At 45.0% G+C, this 24,982-nt stretch overlaps 1 protein-coding gene across 5 annotated transcripts in view; it reads left to right on the forward strand.

Annotated features, from left to right (window-relative positions):
- Positions 1-24,982, forward strand: part of LOC146551866 (apoptosis-stimulating of p53 protein 1-like) — a 61,173-nt gene that overhangs the window by 5,484 nt on the left and 30,707 nt on the right. For 2 of the 5 annotated variants that reach the window (XM_085257909.1, XM_085257910.1), the window contains exons 1-4: positions 4,947-5,219; positions 14,489-14,636; positions 16,514-16,621; positions 22,200-22,264. In XM_085257909.1, coding sequence (XP_085114035.1) covers positions 5,022-5,219; positions 14,489-14,636; positions 16,514-16,621; positions 22,200-22,264 — 519 coding nt within the window. In that variant the 5' untranslated portion in view covers positions 4,947-5,021. Of the gene's footprint in view, positions 1-4,946; positions 5,220-14,488; positions 14,637-16,513; positions 16,622-22,199; positions 22,265-22,881; positions 23,284-24,590; positions 24,773-24,982 lie in introns of those variants that run through there. The other 3 variants (XM_085257911.1, XM_085257914.1, XM_085257913.1) reach the window with 3 other exon arrangements.

The raw sequence follows: 24,982 nt of genomic DNA on the forward strand, positions 1-24,982 counted from the left end.
GGAGCATTTTTAACGGTTTGCTTAATTGTATTTTTGAGTTAGCTTAAAATATGTCATCAGTCTGCCCTCAGTGAGCACTGCTCCATATCTCCTAGTTAAAGCTTTAAATCCCTCCAGTTTAACAGCAGGTGTTCCTTGAAGCTGCCTCTCTGGAGGGGCCGAGCTATTTTCTATTCAGTGTGCAACACTTTCCAAATTTTCTCCCCACCCACGTTGGCTGATTTATCCTTTCATGATTCATGATTAACAAGTAAACGCACTGTCGTTTGAAATATCACAGAAATTTAATTTAAGTTGTGTGGGCTGCTGCAACCAGCTGCTCTCAGATCTTCTTCCTGATTTAATTTAAGCTCCTAGACCAGAAAGATCTAAGGTGGAGGCAACAGTGTAAGAGCAGAAGCAGTCGCAGGACATGCAGAAAAAAAAGTGGAAAATGGTGCAAAACTTTGAAGAAAGGAACCACCTGCAAACCATTTCACTCCCCGGAGAACTTCTCTCCATGAACGACTGGTAGAGCAGATATAGGAACACTACAGTCCCACATCCCCAACACAGTCTATCATCATTCAAAACAGCAATGCAACAGCAGCCCAAACATCATCCAGTCACATTGGTTACATAATTCACAGGAAAATGACACACTTCCTGACACGGCCATTATGCTTGGTTATACAACTAATGCGGTGAAAGACAGACTCACAGTCTGTAAATACAAGGCCGTCTTTGTAGAAACTTTATATGTCGTAGGCATTCTGAACCATCGAGGCCTAGATTCAAATGAAATATGAACTTTCAGCTTCTTTGAAAAAGATGATGAGGAGGATTACATGGACTGTGGACCAGGCTATTTCTTGGTTGTTGGCATGCAAAGAAGTCATGCTCCCTCACCACCAGTCGCTTGGTCATAGACTGATGGCCCCAAAGGTAAATCAGCTGCAGTGTGAGGTCTGTTTTATTGTCTCAAGTGGTGGATTCCAAGTTTGATTAAATATCCCCAAAGTGAGTTTGATCCTTTAGAGATTTTATAGGGAAGAGAGGCTGGATTTCAAGTAACTCGGAATCCTATTCACGATTAATGGGGAGGGGAGCATGAGGTGGAGCGATGGATTAGTGTGGAAATGCAGGCATTTAACTGGCCTGCTGTGGTGAAGAGAGAGCTGAGCTGGAAGGTGACGATTTCTTCTTAGCAGTCCACTCTTAGCAGTTTCCTCTGAGAGCAGCCTTAGACACTGGGTCAAGAACATCTGGTGGGATTAGAGCCACTGCTCCATATTGAAAGGAGCTGAGGTAGCATGTACATGCCTCCTGGGTGCGTACTATCTGTGCATACACGTCTGGGAGGATACCCCTGGGTAGACCCAGAACCTGCTGAAAAGATTATATATCTCATCTGTCCTGAGAAAGCCTTGGGATTCCCCGAGGAGGAACTGAAAAGCATTGCTGCAACCCCAACCTGACTTTGGTTAACTGAAAGGTAACGGAGGATGGAATTCCCTTTTTTGGGTTATTATTATCCTAGTATGATGAATTTTACTTTTTCCTCATTATTTTAAACAAAGAAATAATGAAGTTTGTAACTTTCTTGTTTGTTTTAAAGAAACACATTGGTACATTAGATCATCTAGAGGCTGAAATAAAGGTGAACCTGTGGCTGGATGTACGTACGTTCATAAAATTATTTAAACAAACATACTAAAATATTCTGATATTTACACACTCAGTCATGCAGTACTTGCAAACAGACACAAGTTAGTTTACACGGTATTAGCTCACTGAATGATTGTAGCTGTTTAAGAACTTATTGTAAGCACTTGTCCTTCTAGTGGACAGCTGGTGACAGCTGATAAACATGCCTCAGTGGTTTCTCATATGCCTTAGTGTGACGTGCAAACATGCACACTGCAGTCAGCGTACTTCCTGTAGAGCTGTAATGGACGAATGGTTGGAAAAGTGGGTGTGAGAGAGCCTGGTTGTCTCTGTTCTGTGCCTGTATTGTATGTTGTAGGTGGTTGTACATCACTGTCCTCTTTAGGAACTTGGACAAACATTTTGTGTATTAAATCCAAACTCATAGTAGATGTTCGTTGGTCTGAAGGCCCTGATAATACACGTGGCAGTTGCAGACTGCTATCATTTATAAGAAAAACACTGCCTGCTATGTGATTAAAAGTTAATCTTTCCACTTATCTATTAATGACACGTGTGACTGATGAAACGTCTTAATGATGCTCTTCACTTTAATTCGAGTATCTCTGAATATAACTCTTTAATCAAGAAAAGTCCTTCTCACTCATCACTGTCTGGCTCAAGTGTCTTCAGGCAGCAGCTGCAAAGGATTGTGGGGCATAAATATCAGTCAGAGTCACATGATAAATAATCTGTGTTGAAGATTTCTGATTACGCGTGTGCAAGAACAGGAGGAACAGTAGATTTAGTCACAGTGCATGTTAATGTAACGTCTCTTTTCTACTGAACTGTGTACTGATTTTCTGCCAATAGCTGCCGCAGAGACAGAGGGTATCTGTGTGTGTTTGAGCACATGCACCCAACATGTGACCTTGTGTGACAGGAACAGAGAGCGAGGGGTGAAGCTCTTCTGCCAGTGTACCTTCTGTGTCCTATCTGTGTGTGTGTGTGTGTGTGTGTGTGTGTGTGTGTGTCAGTGCAGTCATGCTGCAGCATATCAGTGCAGCCTCTCTAATCTCTGCCCTCCAGCTTTACCACTGCTGCTGCTGGACAGCTTCAATCCACACCACAGCTCAAATAATACAGATACGCTCATATTTCTGCAGATTTGTAGTTTATTAGGTGGTGGTGTGGTTTCATTGTTATATTTAGGTGTTTCTCTTAAGTTGAGGTTTTTTAAAAATTTCACTTTGCAGTAATTGTTCAACAAACATTAAACTGACTGCCCGCTTTATTAGTTACACCTTGCTATAACCAACGTTTACCTCCTTTTTGCCTTAGAGCCGCCTTAATTCTTCATGGCATGGATTCAACAAGGTGATAGGATCACACAGCTGCTGCAGATGAATTAGCCACACATCCATGATCTATGATTTACACGTGTTCAAGATAATTTGAGCTTTGTGAAATGGCGTGTTTTCCTAGATAACCTAGTACCAGGATAACTGTGGCCATAAAGGGATTACGGTAACATGGCCAGCAACAGTACTCTGGTAAGCAGTGGAGTCTAAATGACGCTCAGTTGGTACCAAGGGGACCAAAGTCTGTCAAAAATATCATGCCATTACCACACCACCAATCTGAACAGCTGATACAAAGCAGTATAGAGCCATGCTTTCAAGTCATTTATGACAAATTTTGAAAATTATCCAATTGTTGGAGCAGAAATCAAGACTGAAACAACCAGGCAGTCTTTATGGTAAAATTTGTAGCCCCAGTTTCCAGTTCTTGGCTGAGAGGAACTGCACCCTGTGTGCTCTTCTGCATTCAGATATACTCTCATGCATACCTTGGCTATACTAAGTTATTTCAGTTACTGTTCTCTTCTTCTCAGCCTGAAGTATTCTGGTCTTTTTCTCCCGACTCTGGCATTAACAAGGCATTTTCAACCAGAGAACTGCCGCTCACTGATAGTTTCTCTTTTTCAGACCATTCTCACCCTAGAGAGGGTTGTGCAGGAAAATCCAGGCAGATCAGCAGTTTCTGAAATCCTCAGATCAGCCTGTCTGTCACCCCTAAACGTGACACACTTAAAGTCACTTAAATCACCTTTCTTCCCCATTCTGATGCTCTGTTTGACCATCAGCAGGTCATCTTGACCATGTCTACATCCCTAAATGCACTGGGCTGTTGCCACGTGATAGTTTTTTTTGACACGTGAATCACAATTGACAAAACTTGGAAGAGCTATTAGCTATTTGCTTGGAAGGGCTAATAGCAGAGTGTTACGAGAGAGGGTTAACTCACAGCGTTGAGCTTTTTGTTCTTTTATAACCAGTTAGCTGAAAAGTACAGTGAGTGATAGACTTTATGCTTCCCTAATATGCAATAATTTACTCATTAGACATAAGAATTACTGCAATTACAGCAATTAAGTCAAATTAAAAGCTCATAAATGAGAAATTTATAACGTGGAACAAAGTCACATAGTGACCTCATCCTTTCCTCATCTTCTGATTTGCTCTGCTTCTGTGTGCATGATTTAAAAAACAAAAGGTTTGATCACATTGTCCTAAATAGAAAACATGTCATTCATAGTGCAACACCTGAGGTTATAAAATTCAGCTGTAGTTTTAATTCATCTAAAACAAAACTATCTGTGATGCAGCTGTACCAAATACCATCGTCTCGATGTCTCGAGTCCTCCCCGCTCGTACTTTGCTCCCCTCCTCCACCTGCATCCACGATGAGAGGGACAAGAATCAGGGATGGTCTTTGTTGTCTGTGTTCCTTCTTGGCTCCATCATCTATGTTCCTGTGCTTCCTGTCCTCTGCATCTAGCTACTTGATTTGTTTTTTTGTTACTTTTGTTTTAACATCATCTTTATATGACTGTGGTTAACAGATGTTCTTTAAAATAAAGCTCTGTTTTGTTTCCGTCAGGTCGAGTTGTATTTAAACCAACTGCAGCCTTTCACAGCAGCTGGAAGTTGGTTTACTTTTATCATGAAGAACTAAACTTTTACCTAAAACTGAATGGTGACAAGCGTCCGAGTTTTACAGTCAAACCTTTGACTCAGTCACCGACAAAAAAATAGAACCGCCCCCGTCATGCCAGATGTATGATGAACATATAACAATATCAGCTCACGGTCTACTCCCAACAACAGACACGAACAGAGTCTGGCCTTTCCTTTCTTATGGCTCATCTTCCTCACCCCCTCTCCTTATATTTACTGAAAGCCGACTCCCTTCCCTCCTCCCTCACTGACACCCTCTCTCACATTTGTATTCCCTGCTCCACGTACATTTGAAAGACTCTCACCTACAGACACACTACCTTCTCTGTCTGACACCATCAATTATATATCTCACTCTCGCTCTCAAACACACACATGCACGCACACACACACACACACACACGTGTACACACGCTGGTGTGTGTGCTTCTGCTCAGTGATTTTCCAATGAGGCGTTTTTGGGGGCTGGTTTTGGAGCGGCTGGTGTTTCTGTCTGAAAACTTCAAACTGAGTAATTGCAGGAAACAGAAGAAGAAGAAGCAGCAGCTCCAAACCAGGAAAAGCAAACAGTGGGTGAGTGAGAGAAGAGCTCTACTTTGCTTTTTCATATATGTTCTTCTCAGTCTAACATGATGAAGTTAGTTGTGTGAGTTTTATTTAGTTTTTGCTAGGAAAGGTCTGGACGGAGTTTTCTGTACTTGAGTTTTGGGCCCTGATAGAGGCTAACGTGTTGTTTTAAAATGACTAATAAAACGAGCATTGATTGTTTCCTGCAGACACTAACACGGGCTGTTTGTCACCCTGGATCACTCTTCCTCTATCTGACTTTCTGTTTTTTCCTTCTCTAATGCTGAAAATAGCCCGAGTCACTCCATTCAGCCCCACAGGCATTTCAGGAACTACAGCTCAATCTGCCTCTGTGTGTCTCAGTCACTGATAGTGTCATGAATCGCCGTGCGGCAGGCAGGAGTAGGACCCAAAATGCAGGACTCACAGGCACGAGGGAATGAACTCAAAACTCAGCTTAATTCGCTGGCGGAACAAATATACAAACTAAACTAAACTGGGAAACCACAAACTAAGAATTCACAGAGAGACACAGGGAGATCCACACACGGCATGAGGGACGACGTCACGCTGAACAGAGGGAGACGCAGACAGAAATACACAGAGGGTTAACGAGGGAAGTGGGAACACACGGGGAACACAGGTGACACTGATAATCATGACGAGACAGGGCGGGGTGAACTGAACACTGACGGGAGAGGTGAAACAGGAAGTACAGGAGGAGAGAGAGCACGAGTAGAACACCAACGTAACAGGCAGGGGAGACATGGAATAAACACGAAAGGGGACGAGGGCTCATAAATACATAGAGGGCACACAGGGGGAAGAGAGAGCACGGGGAGAACTTAGACATAATGGGCAGGGGAAGCATGGAATAAAACATAAACATACGAGGAAACTAAGAACACTGGGCCAACATGGCCCAGGACCATGACAGTACCCCCCCCTCAAGGGCTGGCTCCAGACAGCCCAAACACAGAAAAACAAAACCAAACAGAAAACAACCCAGGGCGGGCGGCGGGGGCCCAGGACGGAGGGCCCGGAACAGAAAACAAAAGAAGAGCACAGCAAACACCGGAGCCCAAGAAAACAACCCAAACACAGAGCAGTTCAGGGGGCCGACCGTGCGGAAGGCAACGGCGGAGACGCGGAAACAGTTCAGGAGGCCGACCGTGCGCAAGGCAACGGCGGCGACGCGGAAACAGTTCAGGAGGCCGGCCGTGCGCAAGGCAACGGCGGCGACGCGGAAACAGTTCAGGAGGCCGGCCGTGCGCAAGGCAACGGCGGCGACGCGGAAACAGTTCAGGAGGCCGGCCGTGCGCAAGGCAACGGCGGCGACGCGGAAACAGTTCAGGAGGCCGGCCGTGCGCAAGGCAACGGCGGCGGTGAAGGAGACGACGGAGCAGTTCAGGAGGCCGACCGCGCGGGAGGCGGCGGCGACGATGACAGCGCTGGTCCGGGGGCCGACCGTGCGGAAGGCGACGGCGGCCACTCAGGCGAAGGCGGTCCGGGGGCCGGCCGTGCGGAAGGCGACGGCGGCCACTCAGGCGATGACGGCGCAGTTCAGGGGGCCGGCCGCGCGGAAGGCAGCGGCGGCCCTCCAGTCCCAGGCGTGCCGGCCATGGCCCGGTGGGCGCAGGGCCAGACGAGGCAGCTGATGAGGATGCTGGACCAGACGAGGCAGCTGATGAGGAGGCTGGACCAGACGAGGCAGCTGATGAGGAGGCTGGACCAGACGAGGCAGCTGATGAGGAGGCTGGACCAGACGAGGCAGCTGATGAGGAGGCTGGACCAGACGAGGCAGCTGATGAGGAGGCTGGACCAGACGAGGCAGCTGATGAGGAGGCTGGACCAGACGAGGCAGCTGAAGAGGAGGCTGCGGCAGACGAAGGCTCTGAAGAGGAGGCTGCGGCAGACGAAGGCTCTGAAGAGGAGGCTGCGGCAGACGAAGGCTCTGAAGAGGAGGCTGCGGCAGACGAAGGCTCTGAAGAGGAGGCTGCGGCAGACGAAGGCTCTGAAGAGGAGGCTGCGGCAGACGAAGGCTCTGAAGAGGAGGCTGCGGCAGACGAAGGCTCTGAAGAGGAGGCTGCGGCAGACGAAGGCTCTGAAGAGGAGGCTGCGGCAGACGAAGGCTCTGAAGAGGAGGCTGCGGCAGACGAAGGCTCTGAAGAGGAGGCTGCGGCAGACGAAGGCTCTGAAGAGGAGGCTGCGGCAGACGAAGGCTCTGAAGAGGAGGCTGCGGCAGACGAAGGCTCTGAAGAGGAGGCTGCGGCAGACGAAGGCTCTGAAGAGGAGGCTGCGGCAGACGAAGGCTCTGAAGAGGAGGCTGCGGCAGACGAAGGCTCTGAAGAGGAGGCTGCGGCAGACGAAGGCTCTGAAGAGGAGGCTGCGGCAGACGAAGGCTCTGAAGAGGAGGCTGCGGCAGACGAAGGCTCTGAAGAGGAGGCTGCGGCAGACGAAGGCTCTGAAGAGGAGGCTGCGGCAGACGAAGGCTCTGAAGAGGAGGCTGCGGCAGACGAAGGCTCTGAAGAGGAGGCTGCGGCAGACGAAGGCTCTGAAGAGGAGGCTGCGGCAGACGAAGGCTCTGAAGAGGAGGCCGGGCCAGGCGAGGTTGCAGAGGCTGAGGCCGGGCCAGGCGAGGTTGCAGAGGCTGAGGCCGGGCCAGGCGAGGTTGCAGAGGCTGAGGCCGGGCCAGGCGAGGTTGCAGAGGCTGAGGCCGGGCCAGGCGAGGTTGCAGAGGCTGAGGCCGGGCCAGGCGAGGTAGCAGAAGCACAGGCGGATGTAGCCGGGCCAGGTGATGACGAGGCGGTCGCAGATGGCGGCTGGACAGGCTCCTCGGGCCCTCCAGCTGATGCGGCGTGAGGCTGAACGGGCCCCTCGGACCCTCCAGCGGAGACAGGAGGCTGAACGGGCCCCTCGGACCCTCCAGCGGAGACAGGAGGCTGAACGGGCCTCTCGGACCCTCCAGCGGAGACAGGGAGGTGCTGAACGGGCCTCTCGGACCCTCCAGCGGAGACAGGGAGGTGCTGGCCGGGCTCACTGGAACCCCCAGCGGACGAGGTAGATGGCGGCGTGGGAGCCGCGGAGTCCTGGATGAGCTCATCCGAGCTTCCAGCAGGAGCTGAAGTTGAGCCAGAGAGGATTGGGACCCCGGGCTCAATGTTAAGCTGGCTAGAAAACCGCACTGCTACGGGGAACTGGGCCAAAGGTTCAGGTGCGAGCTGAGCTGCTGGACACACGGGGACCTGAGCTGCTGGACACACGGGGACCTGAGCTGCTGGACACACGGGGACCTGAGCTGCTGGACACACGGGGACCTGAGCTGCTGGACACACGGGGACCTGAGCTGCTAACGGTGGAGAAGTAAATGACTGCACAGGGGACTGAACTGATGTCTGTAGTAACGGTGGTGGTGAGGGTGGAGTTAATGACTTCACAGGGGAATGAACTAGAGGTAGTGACGGTTGTGGTGCTGGTGGTTGAGTGGGTGACTGTGCTAAAGGAGGCTGCACTGGGGACACCGGAGACTGCACTGGGGACACCGGAGACTGCACTGGGGACACTGGAGACTGCACTGGGGACACTGGAGACTGCACTGGGGACACTGGAGACTGCACTGGGGACACTGGAGACTGAGCTGCGGGTGGCGGCGAGGGAGCTAACTGAGCTGCGGGTGGCGGCGAGGGAGCTAACTGAGCTGCGGGTGGCGGCGAGGGAGCTAACGGAGCTGCGGGTGGCGGCGAGGGAGCTAACGGAGCTGCGGGTGGCGGCGAGGGAGCTAACGGAGCTGCGGGTGGCGGCGAGGGAGCTAACTGAGCTTCTGGCAGCACAGAAGGTGAATTAGAAGGCCGAATGTCCGGCTGTGGGGTGGCGCGTCGGCGGCGTGAATGCCGTTTTCTTCGGGAAGCCGGAGGTGCGGTGATGGAGGAAACCGGCAACGACGGAGAGATCACGGCCGGCTCCTCATCCTCCGACCACATTGCTGCGAGAAAAGCAGCGGGTGAGTGACAGTCAGAGTGGAGGGTGGATGGAGAGGAGTCCAGTGGCAGCAGCGTGGAAACGTTTCCTGATTGTGGCGGTCGCTGTTGCGGTATGACGAGCTCGCGAACTTGTACTGTCTCCTTGGCTTTCTGCAGATTGGACAGTAGGCCCGAAAATCCTGAGAGCTCGTGAAGATGGGGATTCCCCTTGAGAATTGCCTCGATGGCGTTTATCCCAATGGCCATTGCTTTAATGTCCGAGGCGTGGGAAACTCGCTCCCACAGGCTGAAGATGCGGGCCAAATCGCTTTCCCGGGAGGAGCCTGCTGGGTCCATGTCTGGTGACGTCGTACTGTCATGAATCGCCGTGCGGCAGGCAGGAGTAGGACCCAAAATGCAGGACTCACAGGCACGAGGGAATGAACTCAAAACTCAGCTTAATTCGCTGGCGGAACAAATATACAAACTAAACTAAACTGGGAAACCACAAACTAAGAATTCACAGAGAGACACAGGGAGATCCACACACGGCATGAGGGACGACGTCACGCTGAACAGAGGGAGACGCAGACAGAAATACACAGAGGGTTAACGAGGGAAGTGGGAACACACGGGGAACACAGGTGACACTGATAATCATGACGAGACAGGGCGGGGTGAACTGAACACTGACGGGAGAGGTGAAACAGGAAGTACAGGAGGAGAGAGAGCACGAGTAGAACACCAACGTAACAGGCAGGGGAGACATGGAATAAACACGAAAGGGGACGAGGGCTCATAAATACATAGAGGGCACACAGGGGGAAGAGAGAGCACGGGGAGAACTTAGACATAATGGGCAGGGGAAGCATGGAATAAAACATAAACATACGAGGAAACTAAGAACACTGGGCCAACATGGCCCAGGACCATGACAGATAGCCAGGAAGGAACTGTCATTATTGTGAGGTCATTATGTTCACATGATCAGTGAGCACTAGTACAAGTGATTTTACTGATCCTAACATGCTGTCACGGTGCTTTTGAGTTTCAGATTCTTGATGAACATTTTTTTAGTTTGGGTTTATGTTATTATTCTAACGGTGAGTTCTGTTACTAAAGCTTTTATTCCTGATCTTTACATTGTGGTTTTCCTAGTAAGTTCTGGTCCCCGTGAACTTTATTATTATTCAAAGGTTGACTGTCAGTTCTTTTGGTTTCAGGCTGACTCTGCTTTAAATGCTTGCTGACATTAGGAAAGTCACTAAAGGTCTGTTAACTTTAGAGGTCTGCATGTGCACAAAGTATAGAGTTAAAGTTAGGACATAAATGTGCTGCTGCAAAATAGAAAATTGGAATTTCTGGTTTGTGATCTTTTGCTTTGTGTCACTGATACACATTTACCTGTAACTTCATTGGATACACCTTGCTTGTACTGAGTTGGACCGGCTCCTTTTTTTTCTTCCAAGCTTTCCTAATTCTCTGTGGCATAGATTCAACAAGGTGCCAGAAAAATTCCACAAAGATTAATCTCCATGTTAACAAGATTGACAGACAGACAGATAGATGGTGCATCATCCTGCTGAAGCTCTGTGGTCATACAGGGATGGACATGGTCAGCAACAGGTGCCCAAATTGTGCTTGTAGCCATGCTACCAAATGGTGAATCTACAATCCAATACAGCGCTATTATTATAACATGGCTGTAGGTATGATATATGGTACCTGGGACTTTCCGCCATTTTTTAGAAATGAAGAAGCCTCTTACATGGGAGGTGAAACGATATCATGAAACTTAGATATTTCTTAACAAAGTGGCTCACAAAATCTTTTTTTCTTTTCATGCTTCAGTTTGACACCATAATAAGGTTTTCAGTTCCAGGTAAACTGTAAAAGAAGACTGTAGTTTGGACGGGGATGCAGGAGTTATGTGAGGACAGTATGTTAGACAGAGCTGGGACAGAATTTGGAGGTAAAAAGCTTTCTATTGTACGCGTCAGCTCGTGTTTTTATGCAGTGTTCATAATAACCCAGAAGAAGCTTTTGGAAAGTTTAATGCAGGACGACATCAGCGAAGTGCAAAACAGTGTTTGTTTTCTTCTCAGACATCGTGTCCAAGCCTTTAGGTTTAACGCAGCTGGTTAACATGGCAGCCTGTGAGGGATCCGAGAGCTCAGCTTTACCTTCATGCGATTGAACTGCTTCAGCAAATAAACTGATTTATTTATTTAAAGGATGAATTTGAGATCTCCTTTAATTGTTATGGTTTGAAATAATTTTGATACAAAATACAAATCATACAACTTACTTGCTTAGACCAGCCTGATCTGATTGTTTAACAGAAAATACAGTTTCATTTAAACCTTTAAATTATGCTTGAGTGAATCGTGTATTGCAGGATGCTAGCACCATAGATGAGCTGGAGGAAGCTCACCTACAGTATTTTACTGTTTTTACATTATGGCTTTGATTTTTATTCTTTGCTGTAGACTTGGTTCCCTCAGTGTTTTCCTCTCAGTTCCTCACTCTGTCTTTGGTCTTTGTATTTTGGTTTCTTTGCATCCCTTCTCAGGAAAGTCTGAGTTCAGATGAGCAACAGTGAGGTTTTAGTTCCAGAAAGGCTCATCAATCAATTCATCTTCTCTTTGTCTTTTATCAAAGCATCTGTTATGTTCCTGTCTGTGTTTGCTGCTTTGTTCCTGTTTGATTTTTCTGCATATTCAGTGTTCTTTTGATTCTGGTTCTGGTTGGACTTTTGTATTTGAGACTTTTGATCAGCCACAATAAAGGCCTGCCTCATTTTTTATAATGTTTGTGTTGTATCACTCGGCACGGTCCCTCATTTGACTTTCCTTTGTACATCAAGACTGTAGATTTGTAATAATTGAAACAATTTCTCGAGACACGCTTAAAATATTTAGATTACTAAAAGATCTGAAAGATATAACTGTTAATATGAGACGCCTGATTAATTACCAATAAATGACATTAAAACCAAAGGCCATGCTGGGAAATAAATGATCCCTCACAGGCCAAAGTTTTAGGAGAAACAGATTGTCTCACACCACGAACTTTCCAGTTTCACAATTAAAAACATTACAGGGCCACATGTAAATAAATAAGTGATCACACTCAGTCACTCGAAGGTCAAAATACAAGAAAATGTGCTGCAGACAGTGTTTCAAATACAGCATTTATTATTAGTGAAATTCACCGACAGCGTGTTTGCACTGCATTCGTCTTTGTCTGCTTTGTGTAGTCTTTTTTTATTAAATCACTTAAAGGAGAAAAGCACACTGGATGATTTGATGTTCTTTTATTGCAGCCGGCACCCCGTGAGTGTAACAAATGATGTTTCTGACCATGTGAAAAACATAACAGCGCTTCTGAGGCCACGATTAGCCTACTTTGAACGATTTGTGGACGAGTAAAACCCCTGGTGTGTTTGCAGGGTTTAGGAGTTTACTCGTGGGTGTATGTGTGTGTGTCTAATCCAAGCTTTAGAGCCCGTGTCTCTGCTCTGTCCGTCTGCATGCAGCCAGAGATTACTTGACATGATCTGGGACAGGTATATAGAATACTGAGGATTAGTGTACAGAGTATACTTTGAGTGTGTGCATACTGTAGTATCTGCACAGGAAGACTGTGTGTGTTTGTGTGTGTGCGTGAGAGAAAAAGAAAAAGCAACACTGAGATTAAAAAGTGTATATGTATCTGTGAGCGCTGTGGTGTGTCGATGCACTCCTATCCCAGATTACCCTAAATTTATCTTTCGACTGCCGGCTGACTATCTGGCGTGACATCACCAGTGACATCACTGACGATAACACAGGATGTCCTTTTCTGATTGACATTTTAATCTTTTGGCTGCAGAATATACAGGATTTGATAACAAAATTATTGAGAGGGGATCAGTACTCCGCAGATCACCTTTAAAATCATAAAGTGCTTTTTCTATTTATGTTAACAGAAATAAACGGACACTAAAATGAGAGTGAGCCCACGGTTCTCAGCTGGAACAAAGTGGAGTGCCCACCCTGGTTGGAGTTCAAGTGATCTGGAGTCTTGTTGATTGGTGACCTGGGGAGGAAGTGGCAGATTGGTGCAGCAGTAGTAAAGATGATCTTGCCCTCACCTATCCACAAGTTTTAGGTCGTGACCAGAAGAATGAGATCATGGATACAAGCAGCAGAAATGAGCTTTTTCCAGGGAAAGTCTGGGTTCTCCCTTAGAGATAGGGTGAGGTGCTCAATCATTCTGGAGGGGCTCAGAGTAGAGCTGCTATTCCACATTAAAAAGAGCCCGTTGAGGTCATTCATCTGACCCGATGTCTCCTAAGCGAGGTGTTTCAGGCAGGTCCCAATTGGTGGAGACCCACAGGCAAAGATGGAGGAGATACCTCTTCTTTGACTGCTGCCCCAGCGACGCAGACCCGGATAAGCAGGATTGATGGATGGATGGATTAGGCTGGGTTTGCCATTGTCATAGAGAGAATTGGCCGTGTGTGTTACTCTGTGTACAACCAGTTATGTGTCACAACTAATAGAGTAGGACAAGATTCGAAAACAAATTAAAGATTCAGTCTTTACTGGGCCAAAAAGTAAAGAGGGCGTCCATAAAAATCAGACAAGCAAACCCAACAAAGAGTATTCAGAGGCAAACACCAGAAAACAGAATTATAACACTAAAAAAAACTTCACATGGAGTACAAAGAGAATCTGCCACTGAAAGACGGGAAGACACGCATTAAACTCACATTAAAAATGAAAGAAAAGAAACGCCAAAATAAAACAAGAAAAAGACAACAAAGAAAAACAGTAACTCAGGATTCAAAGTGAGACCTCACAATATTGATTTTGTGAGGTTATTAAGCTGAGATCAGTGTTGTGATGACATGGATGAAGGACTATATCATGCTTTTGTTGGACAAAATCTGCCCCTGCTCCTTGGACACCTTCATATCGCCCAACATTAACATGTGTTGTTTTTTTAATACATTACTTTTGTATTAAATTTATTTTTCACTTGAATATCACAGCTGACTCACCTGTTGTCTGCACATAATGAAATCCAGCTGCAGAGGTGGTCTTGACTTCATACTGGGATTTTTAGCTTTGAATGTAATCATCGCTACCAGCCACAATAACTCCTTCAAAATAAGAGTTTAAATATGGCTGATAAATTAGTTATTTAATCAGCATTTGGAGATTGGTGATCTGATTCCAGCCAGTGAGTCATAGGAAACAATCTTACTGAGTTTGAGTCCATATAAAATAATATCTAAGTGATATTAACCTGATTTTTCTTTGATTGCAGGTGATCCTGACAGTTTACCTCAATGACACCCAGCAGATGCTAACTGAGGTCCCTGTCACTCCAGCGACCAGAGTTATCGATGTGGTGGAGTACTGCAAAGAGGCCGGTGAGGGGGAGTGTCACCTAGCTGAAGTATGGAACGGGCATGGTGAGTCCATTCATTGGTTGATAATGCTTATTGATTAGTATCACTTAAGGAAAGCAGCACATGCTGCAAATGCAAGACATTAACTTCATGAAAGCTTTAAAGTGGAGACGCCGAATGCATTATTCAGCAGCTGCAGATTCACACACGGAGCTGAAAAGTGGCATCATTTGATCAGTGTCAGTGGCCCTTTTAGGTGCTTAAATTCTGTCACATCTCTGGTCCGGTGGTGGATGCTCATATTAAAACCAAACTTTCAAATAAGGAGGTCAGTGTAAGTACAAATAACCCCAGTAAGCTGTAAGCTCAGTTCTGCTCTGTTTAAGTCAGGTTTTCTGCTCTCGCCTCAGTGATGTCAAAGAGAGGGGATATCCCTAATGTATCCCTAAAACAACCCGCTATTCATATCTTCTGTTAACTTATAATCATAATCCATCCGTCCATCTTCCGCTTATCCGGGGCCGGGTCACAGGGGCAGCAGCCTAAGCAGAGAAGCCCAGACCTCCCTCTCCCCGGCCACCTCCAGCTTGTCCGAGTGAACATCAAGGCATTCCCAGGCCACCCAAGAAATATAATCTCTCCAGCATGTCCTGGGTCTGCCCCGGGCCTCCTCCCAGTGGGACATGCCCTTGAACACCTCACCCTGGAGGCGCCCAGGCTTATAATCATAATCAGTAAGAAATCTTGACCAAAGTTAGAAATCAGCCAAGACAAGACAGGATATTACATCTAGAAAATTAGCTGAACGGGACTGGACTATTCTCACAGTGCATCTCTTTATCCATACACTCGTCATAAAGAGTCCAGCTCATATAATTACTACTGGCAGTCTGTCTTTGGAGCATCGGAGCACTTGCATGATTATAATCTTGCATTAAGAGACAGGATAATCGACACGGCGTAACTCAGATCTGAGTCACTTGCTGTGAAGCTAATTATAAACCGAGTCAGACCTACAGTATGCTGCGGCTTCAGCTTGTGAAATCAAGAGTGCTGTGTGCTCCAAGTTTACTATATGAATAGACCAGCCCATCTCATTCACACACTGAGGGCGTCCATTAAAGCGTGGCCCACATTCATTCAGTCATAGCTGTCGACGCGGTGAAGCCTGCGCAGTAACGGCGGTGCGTTTGTGCGGCTTTGTGATGTGACTGAGCGGCCAGACAGGATATAAACGGCTCTAATACTACACCATGTCTTCGTGAGTGTCTGTGTAAAGCAGCACATAATAGATGGCGGCATAAATTGTGTGCCGAGTGTTGGTGCGTGACAACAAGCTGTGCCTCAAGGGCACAGCTGGCTTACTTCACTGTGAAAATATTGATTCTCTGGGTTTTTTTCTGGCTTCATTTTTCCACACTAACATTTGCAAAAAAGGGTAAAAATAAATCCTTAAAGCCCCGCTCCACTCAGAAAGAGGTTTGGGGTTTTGTGCGTTTCACTGTCACTGTGCAGACAATGGTGATAGGTTGCTGTCTTGCATATGCTGCATATATGTTGCAAACCTTTCATGTGTGGCTTGATGTACAGCCAACAACAATACAGCTGCAATTTTGAATTCTTATTCATTATTCCAAAGCAAAGATTATTCATTCTCTTATAAGGAGCTTTTGCACAGTTTGTAAAAAAAGACATATTTTACAGTATCTATGTGTGGAGGGTACGTTTATAGACAATTTTGGCCGTACACGACGTGCACAGGTAATTTTTTGAAACTAGTCAGTGAAATTATACATGTCGACCTGATAAAATGTAAATGTGCTGTTTAACAAAGAAAGAATTCTGAATTATCTCTTTCTAGCTCTATAACACAATAGTGTGACGTTATGTAATTAGTGGGATCTTTGTCAAATGTTTTCTCACCCTTCGTCTGTTCTCAGAGCGAGTTCTCCCTCAGGAGTTGTTATTGTTGGATCTCCTTCAGCAGTGGGGAGCCAGGAGGCCCGAGGTCAGCTTCTACCTCAGACACTGCCCTTCCTGGACACAAGGTACAGCAAAACAAATACACATACACACTGAATTCATTAAAGCTCTCAGTAAAAACTACGTTTATATCCAGCTGTTGGTGTTAAACCAAAAAAAAAAAGGATTTGGGGGTATTATTTGAAGAGAACGTGGGAAAAACACGGTATAAGTGCTGTGCATGAGGTTTAGAGGTGAGTTCAGGGTCTCGGTCAGTAATTAGCCAGATAAGATGATTAGAGTTACATAATGGCAGGGGTGTGACGGCGAGGGGGCAGACAAATGCTGCTGAAACGCCAGGCGATATTCTGCCAAAACAACTCTTTGATGTGCTGGCAGCCATAAAGAAGAACTTTGTGAAACCAGGCAGGCGAAATGACCCGATTTTCCCCCGTAAACTTCTTAATCAACGAATGAGCGATTGTGTAACGTTTGTTGAGAGTTACCGGCCAAAGCATTCATCAGCAGGCATGTACTGGCGTCACTGTAGCGCTGGTGTGTTTTTGTGCCTGCGTCTGGTGCTCCCCACAGGGACGGGACAACCTCACCACCTGCTGGTTCCCGTCTTGCCCCTCAGTCATTAAAAAGCTCAATTATCATTCATTAGAATCTCATTATTATCGTCTGTTAGCGAGCTGTGAAGTCTTTTCAGAAAAATGAATTAATCACCACCAAGTTTTTTTTCATCTTGGCTCAGCCCATTAAAGCTTTCTCGTGTCTGTTGAGATTTTTTCATTATGGTGTCTGGATCTCAGATTTTATCCAGTCGCAGTTCATATGCCAGGAGATCTGTGGTAACATAAAAAGAACAGCAGCTCATTTGGTCTGCTGCTGTGGAGCGCTTCTCTCTCCCTGTGGTCCGCCTGCTTCTTTAGTACAGATGTGGTTTTGAGCTGTGAGCGCACGTAGCTACAGAAAGAGTAACATCATCTGTGCTTGTAAGGGATGGATTTGTTGGTGCAGCCCCCTGCGGCAGCCAAACTGTCCCACACTTCTGCTGCCAGCTTGTGTTTGGCTCTGCACCTAATACAATAAAACAGCTTCTTAAATGAGCCAATAGCTCTCCAGGGACTGGAGCATCACATTACCCTAATGCATTACCTGCTCCTAGGCTAATTTAGCTTCATCTGCCCTCAGTGCCTTATTGAAGGTGCCTGTGGTGAGTTTGCACTTCCTGTGCAAGGATATCACTTTCCATCATCAAGACTTCTGTAATTAATCCACATTACCTAAAAATTATTGGTCCGTCCATGGAGAGCAAACTGGTCTTATTTGAATGGAACAGAGGTAACTTAATAGAAGCAATATGGCCCACAGCACAGATTGTATATGAGTGATGGATGTAACCAATGTGTGCTTGGTCACATCCATGGTCCAAACAAATATGTTTGAAAGAAGGATATAGGCTAACGTTTGCAAGATGCATGCACAGGCTGTGAGTATCACAGAAACACGACTAGAATCTCATTAAGCAGTTCGTTAGTTCAGGTTAGCATTCAGAAAACCAAATTATTTTTAGATATCTGTATTAAACTCCACCACTTGGTGCAGTCATTCATTCCCAACCCAGAGAAGCAACCCTCCTCACCTCAAAGGGCGCCATAGCTCATCATCAGACTCCTGGATCCCTCTGAGGTGAGGTGTCTCAGCATGTCTGCTGAGTAGGAAATCCTGACACTTCTGGAGTGATTAAATCAAAAGGAAGGTCTGAGCATTTCTTCTCAGACCGCTTTCCCGCGATAAGAGTCAGATTATGGATGGACTGATGGATCGATGTCCCACGGTGAAAACCAAAGTGCAGAGTACACAGTATATTTAGTTATTGATCTGCTTGATGTGAACTTTCTCTCTGCTGGTGCTTAAATACAATTTTAACTACTTTATTGAATGGGGAGTGCTGCTGTGGCTGCTTTATTGGCTGGAGGTGAAAGTTGGAGCTGCCTGGGATTAGCCCAGATTGAACCTGTCTCATTTGAGCTCAACTCTTTGAGCGATCGTGGCTCAAAGAGTTGGCAGTTCGTCTTGTAACCGGAAGGTTGCCAGTTCGAGCCCCGGCTCGGACAGTCTTGGTCGTTGTGTCCTTGGGCAAGACACTTCACCTGCCGCCTACTGGTGTTGGCCAGAGGGGCCGATGGCGCGATATGGCAGCCTCGTTTCTGTCAGTCTGCCCCAGGGCAGCTGTGGCTACAAATGTGAGTGAATGAATAGTGGGATTGTAAAGTGCTTTGAGGGCCCCGAAAAGCACTATATAAATGCAATCCATTATTATTATTATCTTAGTAGATCTAAGATGAATCCTGCAATTAATAGATTAAAAACAGATAAATACAGAGCTACATAATTACATGTAATTAAGTTATTTTAAGGTATTAGTAAGAGATCCAAAAATGTTGAATGATCAACATTAACATGAGTATAGATTTGTAGAGATGAAGAGGATCATCATCAGCATGCAAAAAAATATCTTGTTTGCACAGAATCTGTTTGAAGTGCTGTTGTACTATTATGGTTTCTTATGACCAAAATTGACAAAATTGATAAAGCCCTCTCCAAGTACAAACTCTTCTAAGACCTCAAATGAATAAGGCAACTCTACCCGATCAAAAGCCTTCTCTGCACCCATGGACATAATAAGCTCCTGTATCTTATTCACTATAGAAAACTGGATAATTATAATTTTCTCATGTTTGTAAGAGGTGCTCTGTTTTTAACTAAACCAGTCTGGTCTGATTTAACTAAGAGAGGGAGATAGTTCTCGAATCTTTTAACCAGGATTTTGGGGAAAGTTTTGCCGTCAACATTGGTTAAGCTAGTTGGGCGATAAGAGCCTCACTCGTCAGGGGGTTTATCTTTTTTGGATCTCAGGCTATAAAATTAACTTTGATAAAATCAAGAGCAATGCCAGTTGGTTTTATAGTAAAACTTCACATCCATCTGTTTCCCCTTTCTTCTGGACTGACTCTGAATTGACACCTTCTTGAGGCACAATTTGACCAGAGTGCAAAAAGAAAAAAAAAGGAAGGACCTTACAAGATGGATGAATCTGACAGCTTCATGGATGGGTAGAATAACTCTTATAAAGATGAATATCCTGCCAAGATTACTTTATTCTGTTCAGTTGTTACCACTATATATTTCTAAGATAGCAAAAGAGACTGAAAAAGACTTTTCTAAATTTATTTGGCAAGGGAGAAGACTGTGCAGCTCTCTGCAGAGGTTTATCCTTCCCTAACATTAGACATTATAATTGGGCATGTCATGGCAGGCTCATCCATGAGTGGCTTTACTGTTATCTTAAACTCCTTTTGAGAAATGGGGATGTAATGCCTTTGATTTAGTAGGAGAGCTTACATGTAGAAAATAAACCCAGCTTCAAAACGAAAGACAATCCAATTCTTCCAAACACAATGATAAGATGGCGAGATATAAACAGACATAAATTGGTAGGAAGGATTTAGTTACCCACATTACACCTCCTCTCAGCAAGAGAGATTTTCTCCCTGCTTGTATTTGGATCCTGGTGCAGAAAAGGTGTCAAACTAACAGCAGACCTGTTTGATGAAAATAACAAACTTATGACCTTTGCCCAGTTTCAAAATACCTTTGGCCTTCCTCAGAAAGATTTTTATGCATATCTTCAAATTTGTCACTATGTGACGTCGCAGGATTCCTGCTCACTTCCAGGCTCCATAGAAAATTATTGTGAAGTTTGCTTTAAATAAAGGTTTTATTTTGGGTTTTTACAACATCCTGCAGAAATAATATAATCACAATGCTGGGAATGTTCTCAGGATGATTTACAGAAAGCCTATGGTGAGGATATTTGGGAGGTTTAGTGTAAATGATCCCATTCCTTATTTCTAAGTAATAAATAAAGGAATTCAATATAAGATAATACATGGAAAATATGGTGTCCTGTGGTGAATCAAATACATTCCAACAGGTCACCCCCTAGGAATGTGTATTCACTGTTTTTGGGAATGCCCTTATATTTCCAAGTTTTGGAAATATGTAGTTAAAAGATAAGTGGAGTTGTAAAAAGTAAAGTTTGTAAAGATCCTGGGCAATTTTTATTGGGGCTGCCCAGTGATCTATGTGCTGACTAGGGATGGGTATCGTTTAGGTTTTATCCGATACCGGTGCCAAACCGGTACTTTTGAAACGGTGCCGGTGCTTAAACGGTGCTCAAACCGGTGCTTAAAGAATGGAGAACACCAACTTTGTCCAAAAACCTCTCATGTTCAGCTGTTTTTTTGTGAAAAGATAACAATGTTAGCCTTTTCTACAGCTATGGGGCATATATGGTATCACTCTTGGATGGAAGCAGTGCTTAAACAATGGAAAAAACACAAACTTTTTCCAAAAACCTCTCAAGTTTAACTGTTTTCCACTTTTTCTTTGGTCATTTTAGCCTTTTTGGCCAGGGTGAAGGGAGCATCTGCCATCAAACAAGAAGACAGCCGCATGTAGCTATGATGATGTTTGCTAGTTCACCTTACATGCATTAATGTAATAACGTGGTTAGCCTACTCAACGTAAATTACACACGAACAACATTAAGCTACTCACGCAGAGAAGAACGGCTGCTGCTGCCGTCATCATCCGTCATCGTTTCTGCTACACTGGCAGAGCTAGGGGCCAGGACTCTATTCTTCGGGTTTTTGGGGGATGTTGCTCCGGCTCCGATAACTGGCAACCCACCCGCAGTAGATGTGCACGGTGTGAGGTCTCGCAGCAAGCTATCAAATACGGCGCATTTCTGGGCTTTTAAAAAAACGCTATGCGTCGCCAGGTGTTTCATCGGATTTGAGGTGTTACCTCCTTTGACAGTATCACAATCAGCTTAAAGCACTTGTTGCTGCTGAGTTTGCATAGTTTGCTGTGAAGTACAGCCAGACTTTTGACCGGTCCTCCTTGGACATTTTTAATCTGTAGCTCTGCTCTAAAAGAACGTACGTACCTGGCCCCGCCTACTATCCTCGGAAACGTAAAATGATTGGCTAGAATCTAAAGTGTATCACAGCTCAGGAAAAAAAAAGCACCGAAATAAAGCACCGAAATGTGCGCTGCTTTTCGGTCTGGTTACTACCGTTTATGTCAGAACCGGTGCCATGACGGTACCCATCCCTAGTGCTGACATCCTTAAAGGAGAGCTTACATTCAACTGAAGATATTAATATGTCATAATAATTAATTATGACATATAAGGACAGATAAGTGGATCCCTTTTTTTCTTTTTGGGTGCAAAAAAAGGATTTTCTCTCTTTTTTTTACTATATTGTTATTGTTCTTTTTGTGAACACCAATTATGTCGTCAGTATTTGCTGTAAATATTCTCTATTTTGAAAATACAGTGTTAAAATAATAATAATGATTAGTATGCGGTGGACGGGAAAAGAAAGCAGATTTTCACATCCTGTTCGTTTATCCTTGCGATAAGGCGAACACGCGCGCTTCGGTGGTTAATTAAGGCCAAGGCTCTGTTTCTGTGTGTGTCAGTCACATGTCTGCCAGGTCACAGGGCTCAGCACACCCAGGTCCAGTTTTAATATGCTGTTTCAATATCTCTGCACACTTTTCTTTTCATTGTTCATTTATATGCAGGAAGTCAGCAGCCTTTGGAGCAGAGCTGGACCACAGCAGCAACAGCAGAAAGTGCTAATGACAAGGTTGGTACACACACACACACACACACACACACACACACGCACACACACACACATGAGGAACACGACAGGCCACGTTCTGCATCTCCAATTGGCTCAACCTCAACATCCAGGCTTTCATTGTCTCCTGAGATTTTGATTCTGTACAGTTACAGCATGTTTATACACACAGTCTATGTTTTGTATATGTAACTACAAAAAATATATATCATGCAGTTATTTAAGCATGACATATCAGAGGTTTTATTTCTAAAACTGCAGGATTCATACTGATGTGCATGCACCAAAAGAATATTCTGATTTATTAAACTGGGATTGTTTCTGTTCCTCTGAAGCTCCACGTTAGGTTCAGGTTTGTAAAATTTCATCAAAACACCTCTGTTATAAAATTTGAAGATGAGGACTCGGTGAAGAGCTGCAGCACACAAACAAACATCCACAGCTTTGAGACCATCCATGTCAGTTATGACTTCCTTGATTCCAGATAGCACACGGCCTCTTCAGGCCACAGCTTTGGGCTGTCTGTGGTTTAACCTGCAGCCAGTTTGGCATAGCGCCATCATGGCCTGTGGGTTTTGTCATTGTGAGGTTCAGGTTATTTCTCCTTGTTTAGCTTCTGTTTAAGGTTTTGTGTTTTGCTTGGATTTTGCGTTCTTTGAGTTATTAATCTTCTCCCGCATCTTCTTCGTCGTCATGATTAGTCTCTCGTGTTTTGTATTTAGTTTTACTTCTTTTGTATGTGATTAGTTTTAGCTGTGCCCCATTTCCCACCTGTTTCCTCTTCCATTGATTGCATGTCTGTGTGTTTGTATATAGCCTCAGTTTCCTGTTGTTTTTGTGTGTGTTAATGCCCTGTGTGTGCTCTTTCCAAGAGTTTGGAGTGTTATTTTTGTTGACTTAATTGAAGGTTAGTTTTCATTTACTTTGTTTTGTCTGCGAGTCCTGCATTTGGATTCTGCTTACTGCTAGAAACTGTGGCAAGAGCAACGACTGGAAAAGGAGGGAAATCGTGGCCTGTAAAGGTAAAGTATACTAGCACAGAGGTGACAAACATGCAGCCCGGGGGTCAAAAGGTCACCTGGATGTCTTTGCAAGAATGGAAAATGCAGTTTATTCTCATTTGTTTGTTTTTTTAATAAGCTGCACTGCTGCTCCTGGTGATGTCATGTCAGCAGTCTTTTGCATACATAGAAATATCTGGAAAGTCAATTCTAGATCTGAAATGGTTAGAACTCAAAATTCAAAGTCAACATGTTTTTGCTTTTGCAGATTCGCTGTGATTTGCAAATGTAATAATACATGCTGCTGAAATTAACTACTCGGGCTGTTTTTGTAAAATGATGAAGAAATGATGTAAGCATTAAAAGACACTTTGGTTATCATGCAGCAGTTTTACAGGTCCGGCCCACTTGAGATCAGATTGGACTGAATGTGACCCATAAACTAAAGGGATATCTGGCAATCTAAAAGGGTTAACCAAGCTTGTTTGTACCGCACATATTGGTGTTTCATGCATGGACCAATAGAGATACACTAAGTGTTTATTGGTGAGCTTTAAAGGTGGATTTGGTTAGTCATACCCTCTGTTTGCAGAAATGTTCCTATAATTTATTTTGATAGCTTTTGGGTTTGACTTTCAAAATAAATGCAAGAAATAATCCCAGTCAGCGAAGGATAAAAGACATCTGGCTCTTTAAACTTTCCTTAATAGCATTTCATTTGAGGAATACAAAATAAACCCCGTAGTCGCAGCGAAGTAATTGTATGAGTGTGTCTTTGTGAGCCAGTATTCCCACACGTACAGCACAATGCATGTGCACGTTTGCGTGTATGTATTTGTCTGTGTGTGTAGTGCAGCGGATTAGCCGGGGGATTAGTGACAGTGATGATTGAACTGTTCTACCAGGAACAACCACGCGAGCACACAAACACAGCACATGCACTATACACGCACACTGTAATTGCTGTTTATAAATTCACAAAGAGAAAAAAAGGGTAATTAGTCTTTTGTCACCAGCCTGAGTCAGTCCTTCAGCTAACCATGTTTTGCTTTGCCAGCGTGCCTTATCCTGTTATCTTGAGGTCATGCAGTAAAAAGAGCAACTGACCTCATGTTTGGTGCTTTTAATTTGTCACTAACAGCTATTTTGAACCATCCAAACCATTGTGTTTCAGCACAAACTGCACATTTGCTTTGTATATCTGGGTTAGGCCTCGGCTAGCCAGTCATAGACTGTTTTTGTGCGTATTGGTGGTGGTCAGTCTGCTGGATGGTCATCCTCTGTGTGTGTGTGTGTGTGGGTCAGTCAGTGAAGGTAGGATTAGCTTGGTCCCATGACATAACCAGGCTAAGAGGATTGCTAGTGAGCCAAACAGCTCCTCCTCCCTCGTCTCGTCTTCCTTTCACCTCACACACTCCTTCACACTCTTAAGGTCTCCGTGTTTCTTCGTCTTCATCCTTGAACATTTGCTTTAAAGCAAAAAGATTTGAGGCACAACAAGACAGAGGGGGTGAGTTTTGGTCCATTTCTTTTTATATGGGTGTGTGTGTGTGTGTGTGTGTGTGTGTGTGTGTGTGTGTGTGTGTGTGTGTGTGTGTGTGTGTGTGTGTGTGTGTGTGTTTTTGAAGCTACGTTGATGCGATTTCCACTTTTTTTGACCTTTTCACTTTAGATGAAACAGTAGAATAACTCCACCAAACAGAAGCCAATCTGAAGGTGA

The sequence above is a fragment of the Mchenga conophoros genome, linkage group LG19, assembly GCF_057382185.1.
Source record: "Mchenga conophoros isolate Kocher_MC1m ecotype Shallow Benthic linkage group LG19, M_conophoros_male_GT1.1, whole genome shotgun sequence".
Taxonomy (NCBI): Eukaryota; Metazoa; Chordata; class Actinopteri; order Cichliformes; family Cichlidae; genus Mchenga; species Mchenga conophoros.